The sequence below is a fragment of the Anomalospiza imberbis genome, chromosome 3 (genome assembly GCF_031753505.1).
Source record: "Anomalospiza imberbis isolate Cuckoo-Finch-1a 21T00152 chromosome 3, ASM3175350v1, whole genome shotgun sequence".
NCBI lineage: Eukaryota > Metazoa > Chordata > Aves > Passeriformes > Viduidae > Anomalospiza > Anomalospiza imberbis.
Window position 1 is genome coordinate 104,626,102 of NC_089683.1, and position 13,625 is coordinate 104,639,726.

The 13,625-nt window shown below is 45.3% G+C and overlaps 1 protein-coding gene across 9 annotated transcripts in view; it reads left to right on the plus strand.

The window, feature by feature from the left end:
• Positions 1-578: 578 nt before the first annotated feature.
• Positions 579-13,625, plus strand: part of RTN4 (reticulon 4) — a 40,984-nt gene continuing 27,937 nt past the window's right edge. For 2 of the 9 annotated variants that reach the window (XM_068186216.1, XM_068186217.1), the window contains exon 1: positions 579-1,131. In XM_068186216.1, the coding sequence (XP_068042317.1) occupies positions 681-1,131 (451 nt within the window). In that variant the 5' untranslated portion in view covers positions 579-680. Of the gene's footprint in view, positions 1,132-7,123; positions 7,257-8,551; positions 8,706-13,363; positions 13,419-13,625 lie in introns of those variants that run through there. The other 7 variants (XM_068186222.1, XM_068186223.1, XM_068186218.1 and 4 more) reach the window with 4 other exon arrangements.

Sequence of the window (13,625 nt, forward strand, 5' to 3'; positions counted from 1 at the left end):
GATGTGCCTGCGGTGATCAGCGCGATGCCCAAGGAACAGGATCGGGATCGGGACAGCGCCTCACCCTTCCCTGGCCCCGCAGTGCGGCGGCGCCCGGGATGCCGCGGGATCCTTCGGTCACATCCAGGGCGAGAGAAGCCGGGCTAGGGCGGATCGGTGCCCTGCGCCATCCGTACCCGGGAGCCCAGCCATCCCCTTCTCTTTCTGGAAATCGCTAAGGCTTTCTGGCCGCTGTTTAAAACAATAAAAAAGAGAGAGAATGACACCACTCCTGGCAGAGGAGAGCGATGAATCAGGCCACGCGCTCCCAGGCTGTCTGTCACGGGGGGATGGAAGGGCCCCGGGTCGTGCCCCGTCTCTTTGCGCCCCACCCGCGTTCTCCGCGCTGAACTTTACCCGACTTCTCAGCCCCGCTCCTCCAGCGCTCGGGGCCGCCCATCTGATGCATATTCATAAGGAACCACGCCTGAGCCCGCCCCTCATTGGCTGCTTCTTGCTCTCTCCCTCTCCCATTGGCTGGCGCCGCCGCCGCTCCGGGCGCGGGGCGGGGCGGCCGCGCCCGCGCCTCCCGGGCGGTGACTCACAGGGCGTGGAGTGCGGGTCCCGCAGCGGCGGCGGCAGCGCAGCCCGCGCCTCCCCCCGCTCCCGCACTACTCATTGTTCCGCCCGCTCCAGGCACCATGGACGAGCTGGACCAGTCGCCCCTGGTCTCCTCCTCCTCCGGGCCAGCCCGGCCGCAGCAGCCACAGTTTAACTACCAGTTCGTGCTCGACGACGAGAAGGAGGAGGAGGAAGAGGAGGAAGAGGAAGACGAGGACGAAGACTTCGACGAGCAGCTGGAGGTGATGGAGAGGAAGCCTGCCGCGGCTCCCGCCGCAGCCCCGCAGGAGCGGCCGCCACAGCTGCTGGACCTCGGTGGCCCCGCCGAGCCGCCCCGCCCCGCTGCTCCGGAGCCGCCGCAGCCCGACTGGAGCCCCCGGGGAGCTGTGTCCTCTTCCTCCTCCTCTGCCACGACGCCGTCCCCCGCGCAAGAGCAGGTCCCGGCCCCCGCCCGGCCCGCGCAGCCCCAGCCGCCCAAGCCCGAGCCTGCCGTTGCCCCCCGGAGCAGAGGGTCCTCCTCCGGCTCAGCTGGTGAGTGCTCCCGCCCCGGGCCTGGGGAGGGCGGCGGCCGGCCGGGGGAGCCTCCACCCGAGCCGCTCCGTTTCTCGAGCCCCGCTGCCCCGCCGGGAGGTTCCCTTTGTCTGCCGGCCCTCGGCCGCCTCCTGCGGCATCGCTCCCTCCCCTCAGCCGCGCTCGGGCGCGGCCCCTGCCCCGCCGCAGCTCATGCTGGAGAAAGGGCTCCCCCTCCCCGTTCTTTCTTTTTTTCTATTTTTTTAATTGTAATTTGTTCTCTTTCCCTCCTCCTCCCCTCTGTGTTATGCTAATGGCGGGAGGGGGAAGCGCCGCCCCGGCCGCCGCCTCGCACATGGGCCGCCCGGGGGCGAGGCCGCCGCCGCCGCCGCCTGGCAACGGCCGCGTCGCGGGGGGAGCGGGGGGCGAGCCTGGCGTACCGGCCGAGTCCAGGGAGACCGGCCGTGTCCGGGATACCGGCTGAACCCCGCGGGGACGACCGTGCCCAGGGTACCGGCCGAGTCCCGAGGGATCGGCCGCGGCATCCTCGCGGCTCCGGCCGGTTCTCTCCCGGCGCAAAGCCCTCCCCTCGCCGCATTGTCCCGGGCACGGCTCCCCCCAGGGCGGCCCGGCACTGCGGGTTTGGGCGTGGGAGCGCGGGGGAGGAGAGAAACATAAGATACTTGTAATCTTACTCATGTTTAACACAGGGCCTGGAGGGAGGGGCGAGGCGAGGCGAGGGACTGCGGAGCCGCCGGCCCTCCGCCTGGCCAGCGCAGCCCTGTGGCCCGCAGCCTGCGTGGGGACGCCGCGCCCCGGCCGCGGACTGCGGGGCTGAGCCCCCGAGAGGGAACCGGTGACCTAGGGAGGAATGTGCAGTAGCACAAAGGGAGCTCAGGCTGCTCGCTGTTCTAGGTGTGGCAGTCCTGGAGAAGAATGTCAGCCTCGTGTCCTGGATGGCCGCGGCTTAGCCGCGGCTGTTACCTGGGGCTTCTCCAAGGCGTCGCCCCGTAATGTGGGGATTCTCCGGAGCACAGGCCTGTTGAGTGGAGGGCGTATCACCCCCCAACAATTGCTGGTGCTGCCCGACTGCCAGAGCTCTTCTCAGGTCTAATCCGGGAGCTGACCCGCATGACTAATGCCTTGCATGCGGATTGTGAGTGTGCTTTGGCTCCACTTCTTAATTCAAAGTAAAAGAGCTGACTTGAGGCCACTAAAACAGTGAAAAGGAGCAAATTCAAGTGCCCTGAGATCATCATAGTGTGTGCTTATCTTCATTGCTGTTGTGGTGTTGGTATGTTGTAAAGATGCAGGATTTCCATAATAATTAAACACCACAGTATGAGGGGGCATGATGCTCGAGATCTAGTGAAAAAAAGCATCTGGAACAATAATTTTAAAAAAGGCCTGTTAAAACCTGAATTTAGCTTTTTTCAGGGGAAGTTTCACAATGCATTTTATTTGCATGTGTGATGGGACTTCATGGTTACTTGTGCTGTTGTCTTTCACGAAGCCTACTTTGTTTTGTTCTTCTGGAAGCTTTCTATGTAGCAATATGCCAAGGAGATTATTTTTTTTTTGTTTCCACCATTTGGAGGACAGATGATGACAAAAGCTTGCAACTGACTGAAGAGGAGAGATTCTATATGGTGGATGAACAGAATTTTTTCCAGGCATGTTCTCTGAGTGGAACTCTGGATGGTTTAAACAGAACTGAATGGAAGAAATAGGATCTACCAAATTATGTTGCTTTGAAAAGGAGGGGTGAAAGTGTGTTTTCTGGAAGTGAATTGTTTTTTTTCCTCTCTGACCCCGAAGGATAAGGCAAAAAGAGCACAGTAATTCCTGAAATAATTCTGTGTTAGAGACCTAACTGTGAGAATTGCGTAGTATAGCTGAGAAGTGGCATCAAGGAGTTATTTTAATTTGTCAGTGATGATTAATTTAGGGCTCTGAAGTAAGGACTGGCATCTGGGGGAGGCCTGGTTTCCAAAGACAAGGTGGTGTAACACAATGCTCATCTAATGATGAGTTGAAATATTAGAAGCTCTGTACTTGAAACTCCTGGATGAGAGCAAATTATGTTGATAAAAGCATTGCCAGGTTATCTCATGAGTATTTTGGCCTTCTCAAATGCAGGAGCACTTAGTTTCCATCGTGTTAAATATCCATTTAAACATCAAATGTTTGTTAGTTTTGCATTTAGCAGTGGGTGTTAAAACTGTCTGGGTCAAGATATTTGGCTTGGCTTCAAATGAGTTCACTCTCAGTCATGCTGGGAGACTTGCAAAATGAATTTGCTGCCTGCAGCTGGTGGCGGGGTGACCATGGCAGGGACAGCCACGTGGCCCTGTGGTTTGCTCTCTGCAGAGTTGTCATTTCACTTACTTTGAGCTCTGCTGTTTGAATTAAAGGTATAACTGAAGAATTGCAATTCACAATCAAGAATTAAAAAAAAAAATCTCCTAATATTTGAAATCTAATGCTTTCATTTATGAGGATTTGAGGCAAATAACTCTGAAATTCTGTTTCCAGGAGGAGGAGAGTATGGCCTGTAGCAGGGAATAGTAGGGCTTCTTTTATCTGCAACGATTGGCCATGGTGCTGCCTTTTGGCAGTGGAACAATAGCAAAAATGTATTGCCTGCTTGATGACCCATTGAAATGGATTTTATGTATATATGGAGCTGTTGTTTGAAAAGAAAACCTTTGTAATTGCTTTTAGTTACACACTTAAGAGTATTTAGTATCATATTGACATAATTATATTATGCAAGGCAAGTCTCTGACAGGGTAGCAGCAGCCTACCTTCTGAAGAGCTAATATAAATATTTGCAGGAGGAGAAAACAAGTAGGAGCTCTGCAGTCAAACTTGGGTTCTCCTGAACGATTTCTTGGGTCTTTGTACTTGCTGTTTTGTGAGTAGCAGGAACTACAGTTCTGGAGAGATTACTGCTTAAATCTTTTGTTTACCTGAGTTTACATAGGATGCAAAAAAAAAGTCATTTTGAGGTAGGTATACATGGTCAAAGTAATCCCCCTTTTCTGGCTAAGCTGCCCAAAGTAAGAATAACCAGTGTACTATGATGAGTAGATACCACTTTGATTCTCCAAGCCCTAGATTCTGCAGTAAAAGGAGGGTCATATATCACTTTCCTGGAAGAGAATGGTGTGTTTTGAAGTTAAACTACACTTACCAGAAACCTGTACATGAAATCCACCAGACTGGCCCTAGGCCATCATGCAGAGAGAATAAAGATGTTTCCTTGTATGTCTGTTGCCTTCAGCTGACCTGGGTTCAATACATATGCAAACGTTGTGGAGGGCCAGTTTATTAATTAATTTTGCTTTTCTATGTGATTATGTAGGATTTTTTCTTTAATTTCATCCGTGCTGAGGAGAGGTGTCAAGCAGAGGTCAGCAGAGCTGCCTGGAGCTGTCCCTGGCCAGGCTGAGCCCAGCCGCAGGAGGTCCTGAATAAATGCAGATCTATACTTGCTTCTGCTCACCCCAGTGAGTGAACCTTTTATCCTGCTCATCCTGCATTTGCAGTTGATACAAATTCTAAACCAGCATATTTGCTCCTCAGTTTTTTTTTCTGTTGTGCTGCTGTATCTGCAGGGACTCCTTCAGAGGTGTTGTGTGCATATTAAGGACAGGATGCAGCATGACTTGGAAAAAACACAGCTGTCTTTGAATGCTATCACTGGTGACTTTCATTTGCACCCTTCATTTATTAAAATATGTACCCACTGTTCCTCAGTGTTTCCCTAAGGTGCAAGACATTTTCTCTTCCCAAGTATAGCCAGCAAAGCTATAAGGGAGGTGTTCATAACCTGGGTTATCTAACTTAGAATGTGATTTTAAAAAAATTCTGTTGTAAAGAGGAGAATAATTAGCAATTTGACTAGTATAGTAAACCTTCATTTTCACATTTCATGTTCTCATATTGGTGAGTTCAACAAAGGATCATTTTATGTATTCAATTTTATTCATTATCATGTGCAGTGTCTGGCACTGGGGCCTGCTTCTGTAACTGAGCTGGTGTAAGAGTTTCAGGAGCCAAACAGCCCTGTCTTCTGATAAGCAGAAGTGTGTGCAAGGATAGTCCTGCCAAGTTTGATGGTACGTTTGCTTTGTGTGTGTATCCCTGGACTTGCTTTCCAGGATAAAACCACACAGCTTCCACCTACCCTATAATGATGCAGCCCTCGGGGAAGTTTTGAATTGCACTGGGAGTTTTCCCCTTGGAGATGAAGTCCTACAAACCACAATTTAGGAGACAGTGAAGAGCTGCTGTTTGTTTGCCCTCCTTCCCCTCCTCCCAGCCTGTACTTAAGGAAGCTTTGAGCATGGCTGTGCAGTGACCACTGCCTTGTCCACCTTGTTGCATCACCACTGGTGGCCACAGAACCTCTTTCTTATCTCACAGATAACCACCAACAGCAGCACTTGTGGAAGCTGAGGGGAGTGTTCAGGCTTCCCAGTCAGAGGTTTTCTCAAAGTTGCTGGGAAAGCAGATGTTGTATTCATTTTTCTTCCTCCAGTGCCCAGGATTTCAGAAAGCACTCAGTCCAAGAGCCTGGCTACTTAGAAGGAGGCATTTAGGCATCAGTCTTAACCCTGGAGCCCAGTTCCTATGCTGCTGGAATTCTGGGGAGCTCTGGTGGTGGCCACACAGTTTTGAGGGGATTTCAAGGCTTTGTCTGCCTGTTTCCATGTCCATTCTGTCGCACTCAGCTGCTTGATGGCTCTCCTATGATCCTGGCCTTTGTGTGCTGGGAAGGAGCAAAGGGTGGTTTAACCTTCAGCTGGAGCACTTGGTGTGCTGGAGTGATATTTCTTTGTTTTCTGTTAATATTTGGACAGAAGCTTCTCTTTTTTTTTTTTTTTTTTTTTTTTTTTTTTTTTTTTATTTTTGCTGGCAGGTTTCTATAGTAACTACGAAACTCAGATAGAAATAAATTAGCAAAGCATAGTTCAACCTGAAAATGTCCTTTGGGTTCTAGTTTGGAGGCAAGGAAATAGTTCTTTTATTGGCTAGAAAATCGAAAGCAACTTGGAGCTTACAGATAAACTGTCTTGAGATATTCAGAAATGCTTATACATGAAGTAGGAGGGAAATTGTGTAATTCTCAAGCTGCTTTAGAAATGAGAGGGGAAAAAAAAGAGCTATTATTGCCAAGTAAAAATAGTGAACTGTGAGACCTCAGTAGAAAAGTAATGTTTTAATGCAGTTTTTACAAAAAATTTCTTGTTTATGATTTAAAATAGAAATTGCTCCTGTATATGTTTTGGAAACACTGCATATTTTCTACTTATTCTGCAGTCTCAGTTTTTGGGCAGCATAGGACAGCCAGAATTGAGATCCTGCACTCCAGACAGATGACACACGCCTGGTGGATGGCTTTTTAAATTGGTCTTTCCATCAATAAGAACTATTACAACAGCAATAAAATAATGGCCTTATTAATATTCACAAAGTCTGAGAAAATCAAATTATCTCAGTAGAATGTTTTTTATCTTTCAAATGGAAATAATCAATCTGCTGCCAACTGTAGCTGTCAAAATATGAAGATTTTAGGTTAGATTTTATGTTTTTAAATTAATGCTTTTTCCCATGATTTTAGTGGATTAGTCTCAATTTGTTGCTTTCTGATGTATAAAGAAAAAATACATTCAGTTTTATCTCCCCTCTCCATGTAGAAGTATTGGGAATACCAGTGTGACCCTCCATGGTTTTGTTGGGAGACTTACTTTGTGTCTGAGAAGATACTCCCAGCTTCTACTGGCAGTTTTTTAATGAATAGGGCAATCATGTCATCAACTTCATCAGCTAGGGAGAATATCTTAGTTAAGATGTCGTCAAATGAGACACAGGACTGAGATAAATATAAACTTTCCTGTTGCCAGTTAAAAATGTTCTCAGTCTGTCAAAATCCTCCTGCTTATCCAGTCAGCACTGATTTGTGACAGTTTTCCTTGAACCCTGCTCTCCCCTCCTTTCTGGCAGGAGAGAAAATTCCTTAATGCCTGTCGTTCTGTGTCCCCTGTGTGTGGCAGTGAAAGCAGTGCCAAGGAAAACAGACGAAAGAGCATGTGTGAGGCCTTGCAAAGCAGCTTGGAGCTCAGAACAGATAGGAACAAGTGAAGAGAAAAATGTCATTGGTGGCAGAGAGGCTCCTTCTTTCATGGGCTTCAGCCAGGTCTGCTGGGGGTACCTTCAGTCTGCTCAGAGAGATGGATTTCAAGTGCTTTAAACCCAAGTCTTCCTTTAAAGATCACAGATAGACAAGAAAAGTGGGTTTTCCCTGTGTATTCTGTTTTAAATTACAAAAAAATGAAATGGTTGGGCAAAACCTGTGTTGACCAAAATCTGTTGTAGTGCTGTTGATACCTGATCCCCTTGGGAGTCAGGAGGACATCAAGACTCTGAATCTTCACTTTGCTTTTCCCCTTTAATTAAAAGATAATGGCTACACCATGCTGATAGAAATAGCTACACCGAGTCCATGTTCTTGCTCCCTATTTTTCATATCTTATCCACCAGACATCTTATGCACCAATTTTTTTTTTATTTTGCAGACTGTAAACTCTTGTGTCAGAGGCTTGTCACACAAGGTAATGTGTTGGGAAGAGGTGCCAAAAGAAATCAGTAGCATCTAATCTCTATTCTTTAAAGATTATTTTAGCTAATAAATACATTCTTCTGCAATGATAAGGTTGCTCATCTAAATACTGCTTAATTTGTTTAATTGTGGGGAAAGCAGGGAAAAATCCATCTGTACAAATCAGTGAAAGGGAATCTTATGATTGGTATAATCTCTAAAATTAAATTGGATAATGTCTGCATAATGATAGGATTTGCATGGCTCTTTAGACCTTCTGCCTTTGAATAAGTTCTCATCTAATTACTCTATTTTTCTGCTTTGTGGCACTGCCAGAACTTAATTTTCTTTTTGTTATTTCAATTTATGGTTAAAGAGCCTGGGTCGTAAGGAAGAGTTACTTAGTTTTTAGAGGAATTATCTGGTATTTTTTTGGTTACAAATGTTGCCAAAGACTGAGTACTTGGATTTAAAGCTGTGTCTAGCTGGACACGTGTGTTTGCACTTGGCTAGTTTGTTTATTTCTGCTTCTTTTTAATCAAATACATTGAAACAGTATAAATTGGTGTCTGGAAAGGCTGAATCCGGGAATGTTCATATTTTAGATTGTTCTAAATTAAGGTTTTGCTTTGCTATTAAATGCATTTGATTTATATACCAAATATAGTTGTGATTGTGAAGTGGGTATTTCAGGCCATCAGAGGTGGGCTGTGAACAGTTTGGGTTAATTGTGGCCACCTGACTTCAGTAAAGGGAGGCTTTGCCCACCACCTGATAGTAATTTGGGTAATACTGCAGAATTTCTGATTGGAGCTGGTACCTTGTAGGGGGAAGGTGCAGCCAAAGTGTGTGGTACTAGAACTGTGCCATTTACTCCTCCCTGAGCTTTGGGAGGAGAACAGAACAGGAGCAGAAGAGTTTTCTCTTTGTTCCTGAGAGGATTTCATTTCCTCGTGGTGAGCTCCTGTGGACTGCTGAGCTGGGAAAGGTATGTGCATCCTGTTTCTGGGAATTTTGTGTGCTCTTGGTGTGAGAGGAGTGAAACGTTTCTTTGGAGCTGAACTGTGAGACTTTTGTTCTCTGTTTGTTTAGTTTTGCTAACAAAAGATGCCTGATAAAATCCTGTCCCTGCTCTGAGGGGATGAGGGGTGACGCTCAGTGGGTGAGGGACTTTTAGCAGAAAGTGGCATTAGAGAAGCACTCTCTGAAATGTTTTGGATCCTGTCTCTGGTGTTACTGATCAAAACGGTTGCAAGAGTGAGGTGAGAGTGGCGGCTGTATCTGAAGTATTTAATGGCCTTTTAGAAATATCGTGGTGGTGGGTTCTTAATTTGACAGCCTGGGAATTGTAACAGGGAACGTTAGGATAGAGCCAGGATTAATGTCTCTTCCTTGCATCCCTCTGTTCATGCTTCGGTTGGCACTTGGGTGTTGCAAGGGAGGGGAACTGCCTTTCTTTTCACTGAAGAGCTGAGCAAAAGGAGAAGAAATGGCACACAGCTCACCTCTGTCCCGGTGCTTTACAGTCTCGTTGTTGCTGGGCAGCTTGTCTCAAGTGGAGCTATTTTAAAAGAGAAGCTGAGAAACTGGACCATGTAAAAATGATATTGAAAAACTTGCCTAAACCAGTGTGATTATAAATTTCTGCTTAGACAACAAGAAAATGTTATTTGCTGGAGACCTGTTTGCAGAAACAGCCTATTTAAAATGCTCGTTTGAACTTTTTTTCTTCATGCACTTCAAATAGTGCACTACAACTCTCCCTGCAGGTGATGCATGATTCCACTTGGCCTGGAATGACCTACAGCTGGGTTTGTCAATGATCAAAGGTCTTGGCTCCTTTAGTGATCCCAGCCATGATGCCCTCAGGGTGTCCAAAATGGAGCTCCATTTTTCCCCTTAAATCTTCAACAACTCCCATCTTCTGTAGCAGCTTGCACACTTTCCTCCCAAGATTTCCAAATAGTTTCCTAATCTGGAAACTTCTCTTTAAAAACTTAGACCTGTAACTAAAAAGAGCCAAACGAGAAAAACTAATGATTTGCTGTGGCTCTGCAGCCTGATGTAATGATGTGAAAAGGTGCTAATCATAATTAATGTTCTAGATCTTGAATGGTTTAAATATTTGGCAAAATCCCTTATTTAGAACAATCACATCATAACAGGAGATGATTTAAATGGAGTTTGTGTAGGCAGCTACTTTTCTCAGGAAATTCTTGTGAAGTTGTGTGCCCTTGTTTTGTACTGCAGTAGGAAATTAGGCATCTGAGAACTTGAAATAATTAACTTTTAAATGGCCACATGTGTTGCTAAACAGCTTGAGATAGAAATGTTGCTGGGGCGGCCTCCACTGTGGGCACATGAGCAACTTGGTGCATTGAAGGAACAATTTCTCTTTCGTATCTGCCCTAGAGGGGTTGCTGCAAATGGAACTTTTACACGCAGTATGACTCATGTCACAAATGCCATTCCTCGGAGTATTAATTTTACCCTGTTTTCCTTTATTGTTAAATATTTATGTTAACAGGAGAGGCCTTTCACAATGTTTCCACTGTGGGAGGTCTGTAAGGTAAAAGCAGTCCTTGGCCTGTTAGTTTGGGATCTTGCTCATTTCCTAGGCTTGCAAAGGTGAAATGGATTCTTAAAGACTCCATTTTTGTTAATTTTCTTTTAAGACTAGCAGCATTTTCCAGCAAACTAATTCAGGAAGTGGTTTTTAAGCTCTGAAGGCTGAAACTGCCATCTAGCAGCCTAATGAAGTCTCCTGCCAAAGCTAAACTGGAAACTTTAGCATCAGGTGAAGTTTGCTCAGCGTTTCTGTAGGTTTTGTCTGTTTTGTTGCTGAATCCATACACAAAAATAAGGAGAGCAGCAGAACAATAAATCCATGTTAGCACAGTTCTGCTGCTGCTGATTGGAAGGAGGCACGTGGGAGCAGATGGGAGGGTCCTTCATTTACACAAATCCAGTGATGAGGGATAGGAATTGTTGTTGCTCAGTTCTTATTTTCTCTGACTAGACTGAAGTCCTCTGCTCTCCTTTGGCAAGTATGGTTTTTGGGAAGAAAAAAGGCTCTTTTCTCATAAATTGCTTTTCTTGGAATTGTCAGTTTACTACTTAATTTTAAACATTTTTCTCTGGAAATCTTTGCAGATAACTTTCATTTCATTAGTTGTGTGAGAAATTTCCATTTATTTCTCTACTTTTTATCTGAAATTTTGGTATTTAAATGTTAAGTTTCATGCTGGTAATGTCAGCATCTTGTAACATCAGCAGTTAGTGGGAAATCAGCAAAAATTAAAATGGGGGTTTAAAATTACACATCTTTGTCATGTTGGTGTCAGGGTTCTTTATTTTTAAACAACACTGAAATCTGATTCTCATTGAAGTACATTATGTTTTAGCTGAAATCATAATGCAGTTTTAAAATATGAGAGTTCATGCTAATGAAAGAAGAAACAGGGCTATTTGTGGGTAGGGTTTTTTTTTCTTTTTTTTTTTTTTGCGGGGGGGAATATTTAATTTGCAAAAATCCAAAATAAAATTTACAGGATGTTTCTGATTAAAAACAGGCATGCAGTCAGGCTGAGTCTCTGAAGTTCTCTTTAAGAGCCATCAATTGGAGTGCTTCAGTAACTCATATAAAGTGGTACCACTCATAAATAAGAGGTCACCCTTTATCTTGGCTGCAGTGCTGAAAGTACTTTACTAACTTGCATCACTATGAATTTTTGGCTGAAAAACTTTGGAGTAAGAAGTCTTTTCATGGAGATTGTGTTAATTTTGAGGTCTCATTCTCCCGTGCTTTTTGAAACAAATTCTGTCTTCTGATTGAAGTGTTAACAGAGCAATTCGTCTTAGGAGTTTTAGTTAGGATTTGTAAAAAGTTATGATTTATAAGAGGATCACTTCGATTTTTTTTTCTGTATATATTTGGGTGAAGCTTTTTGTAGTGAAACTCACTTAGTAGGTCAGTTAAGGTGTTTTGAATATCTGCTTTTGCTTAACAATATTGTTGCTCAGAGCCTGATGTATTCAGAAGTTTTTTTACTTGGTTCTGTTGTGTTTCTTGTTTGGGTGGTTTGTTTTTGTTTGGTTTTTTTTTTTTTTGTCACCTAATTTCTGCCATTGAGATGCAAATAGGAGAAGCCAGCCCTGGTGATGGGTCCTAGAAGTGTCCTACTTCTTACCCAGAGAGCTCTGTTTCTGAGAGGTTTCTACCTCCACATGGGAGGTGGGGATGCTCCAGCAGTGTCACTGCTGGAAAAATTCCCTTTCACCATGTCACTTCAATTCCACTCTGCAGAGAGTGGTGGTTCAGTCAGCACTGATGCTGATGGGGAGTTGTCCTACTCCATTTTCCCTGCTTGCCTGGAGGTGTTACACAGGACCCAGAAGGGCAGGAAAAAGCCCTTGTATCTTTTTCCTTTCAGCAGGAAAAATGCCTTTCCTATGTGGGTGGAGGGAGAGTGGGTGGTTCTCCTTGGCTGGTTAGGAAACGCTGCTTTTATGTAATCTCTTTTCACACTCCAGCCATGTGTGGAAAATAAAGTTTGGGTGTGGACATAATATCCTTCCATTAAGAGAACCTGGGAATTCAGTGGCTGGCATAGTGATTTTATGGTACTGTGTTGGGTAAATGGAAGCCACACCTCAGAAGGAGTTTTTGCCTTGTGCTGTCTTAAGGAAACACTGAAAAATGAGAGCCCGTGCTCTTAAAACCTAATGCCCTTCCCCAGAAACTGAAACCTCTGTCTCTGGGGCTGGAAAGCATTCAAAAGATTTTAAATGTGGAATTTTTGGTGGAGATTGCAGTTGGCCTTTGGAGAGGAAGGGAGCAGCACCTCTCAGGGATGACTTGTGTGTTTTCCCCTTCACCTCCTTGCCCCTCAGTGGACTCTGCTGTGTTTGTTTGCCCTTCCTCCTGCATTTCCAGCACCTCCTGTCCGCTGCCTTGGTATTGGTTTCCCTGGAAGGTCATTTTCTGTTGGGCTGTCAGAGTTTGTGTTCACAATCTGGTCCCATCAGGTCCATCCTGCTTTTTCTCCTGCCCCAAAGTGCAGACCCCTTCCAGTACATCTGGGTTGTGCTGCTCTGGGGTGATCTGGAGGAGGTAGAGTGTGTGATTTCAGGAAAGGTGTGGGCTGAGGAGCAGTGTCTACTTGTGGAAAGGATCCTGGTGAGCCAGGGGATGTGGAGCCAAGCAGCTCCTGGAACAAAGGGGCTGTAGTGGTACTTGGTGTAGCAGTTGTATGACTCTGTGTCATGTACCCATCAGTTGTCCTCCAGTGTGGTTTTTGTCCTTAAAAGCTTTGCCACCATTGAACTGTGACACTGCTTTAATGTGCTCTAAATTTGGAATTGAGGTTTCTCTCTATATGGTCCTTAATCGAAAAATGTAATTTTTAGAAAACTGAGCAGAAATGTCTTTGGCCCAGCAGGAATTGAGGACCCTTCTGAATGCCAAGTCCTACACTCAGCTTTATTTCTTACTCTGTTTTCTGTTGTCTTCAGGTGATTCTTATAATCCACAACATACAGCAAGAGATAAATGTTCTGTGAAACAAACCCAATTGACTGTATAGTGTGACAGGAAATACAGGTTGTGAGGAGACTTGATTTTTGGAACACTGCTGTTGGGATTAACTTGAATAAGCCAGACAGGTCATGAGAGTCTGCAAGTGGCATTGCTTCTGCACAAGTTGTGGTTTAGTGCCAAAACAGCGTAGCTTAATGCCTTGCCTGACTGGTTTATTATGTTTGTGCTGCTGCAACGACCACATTTCTCACTTCTTGCCTTTAAGTTGCTTCTGTTATTCTTTATTTTTAATAATAATAAAAAACCAAGCCAAAAATATCCCCACCTCTTTTTCAGTACTTGATTTTGTCCAGGCGCATAGCAAAATTA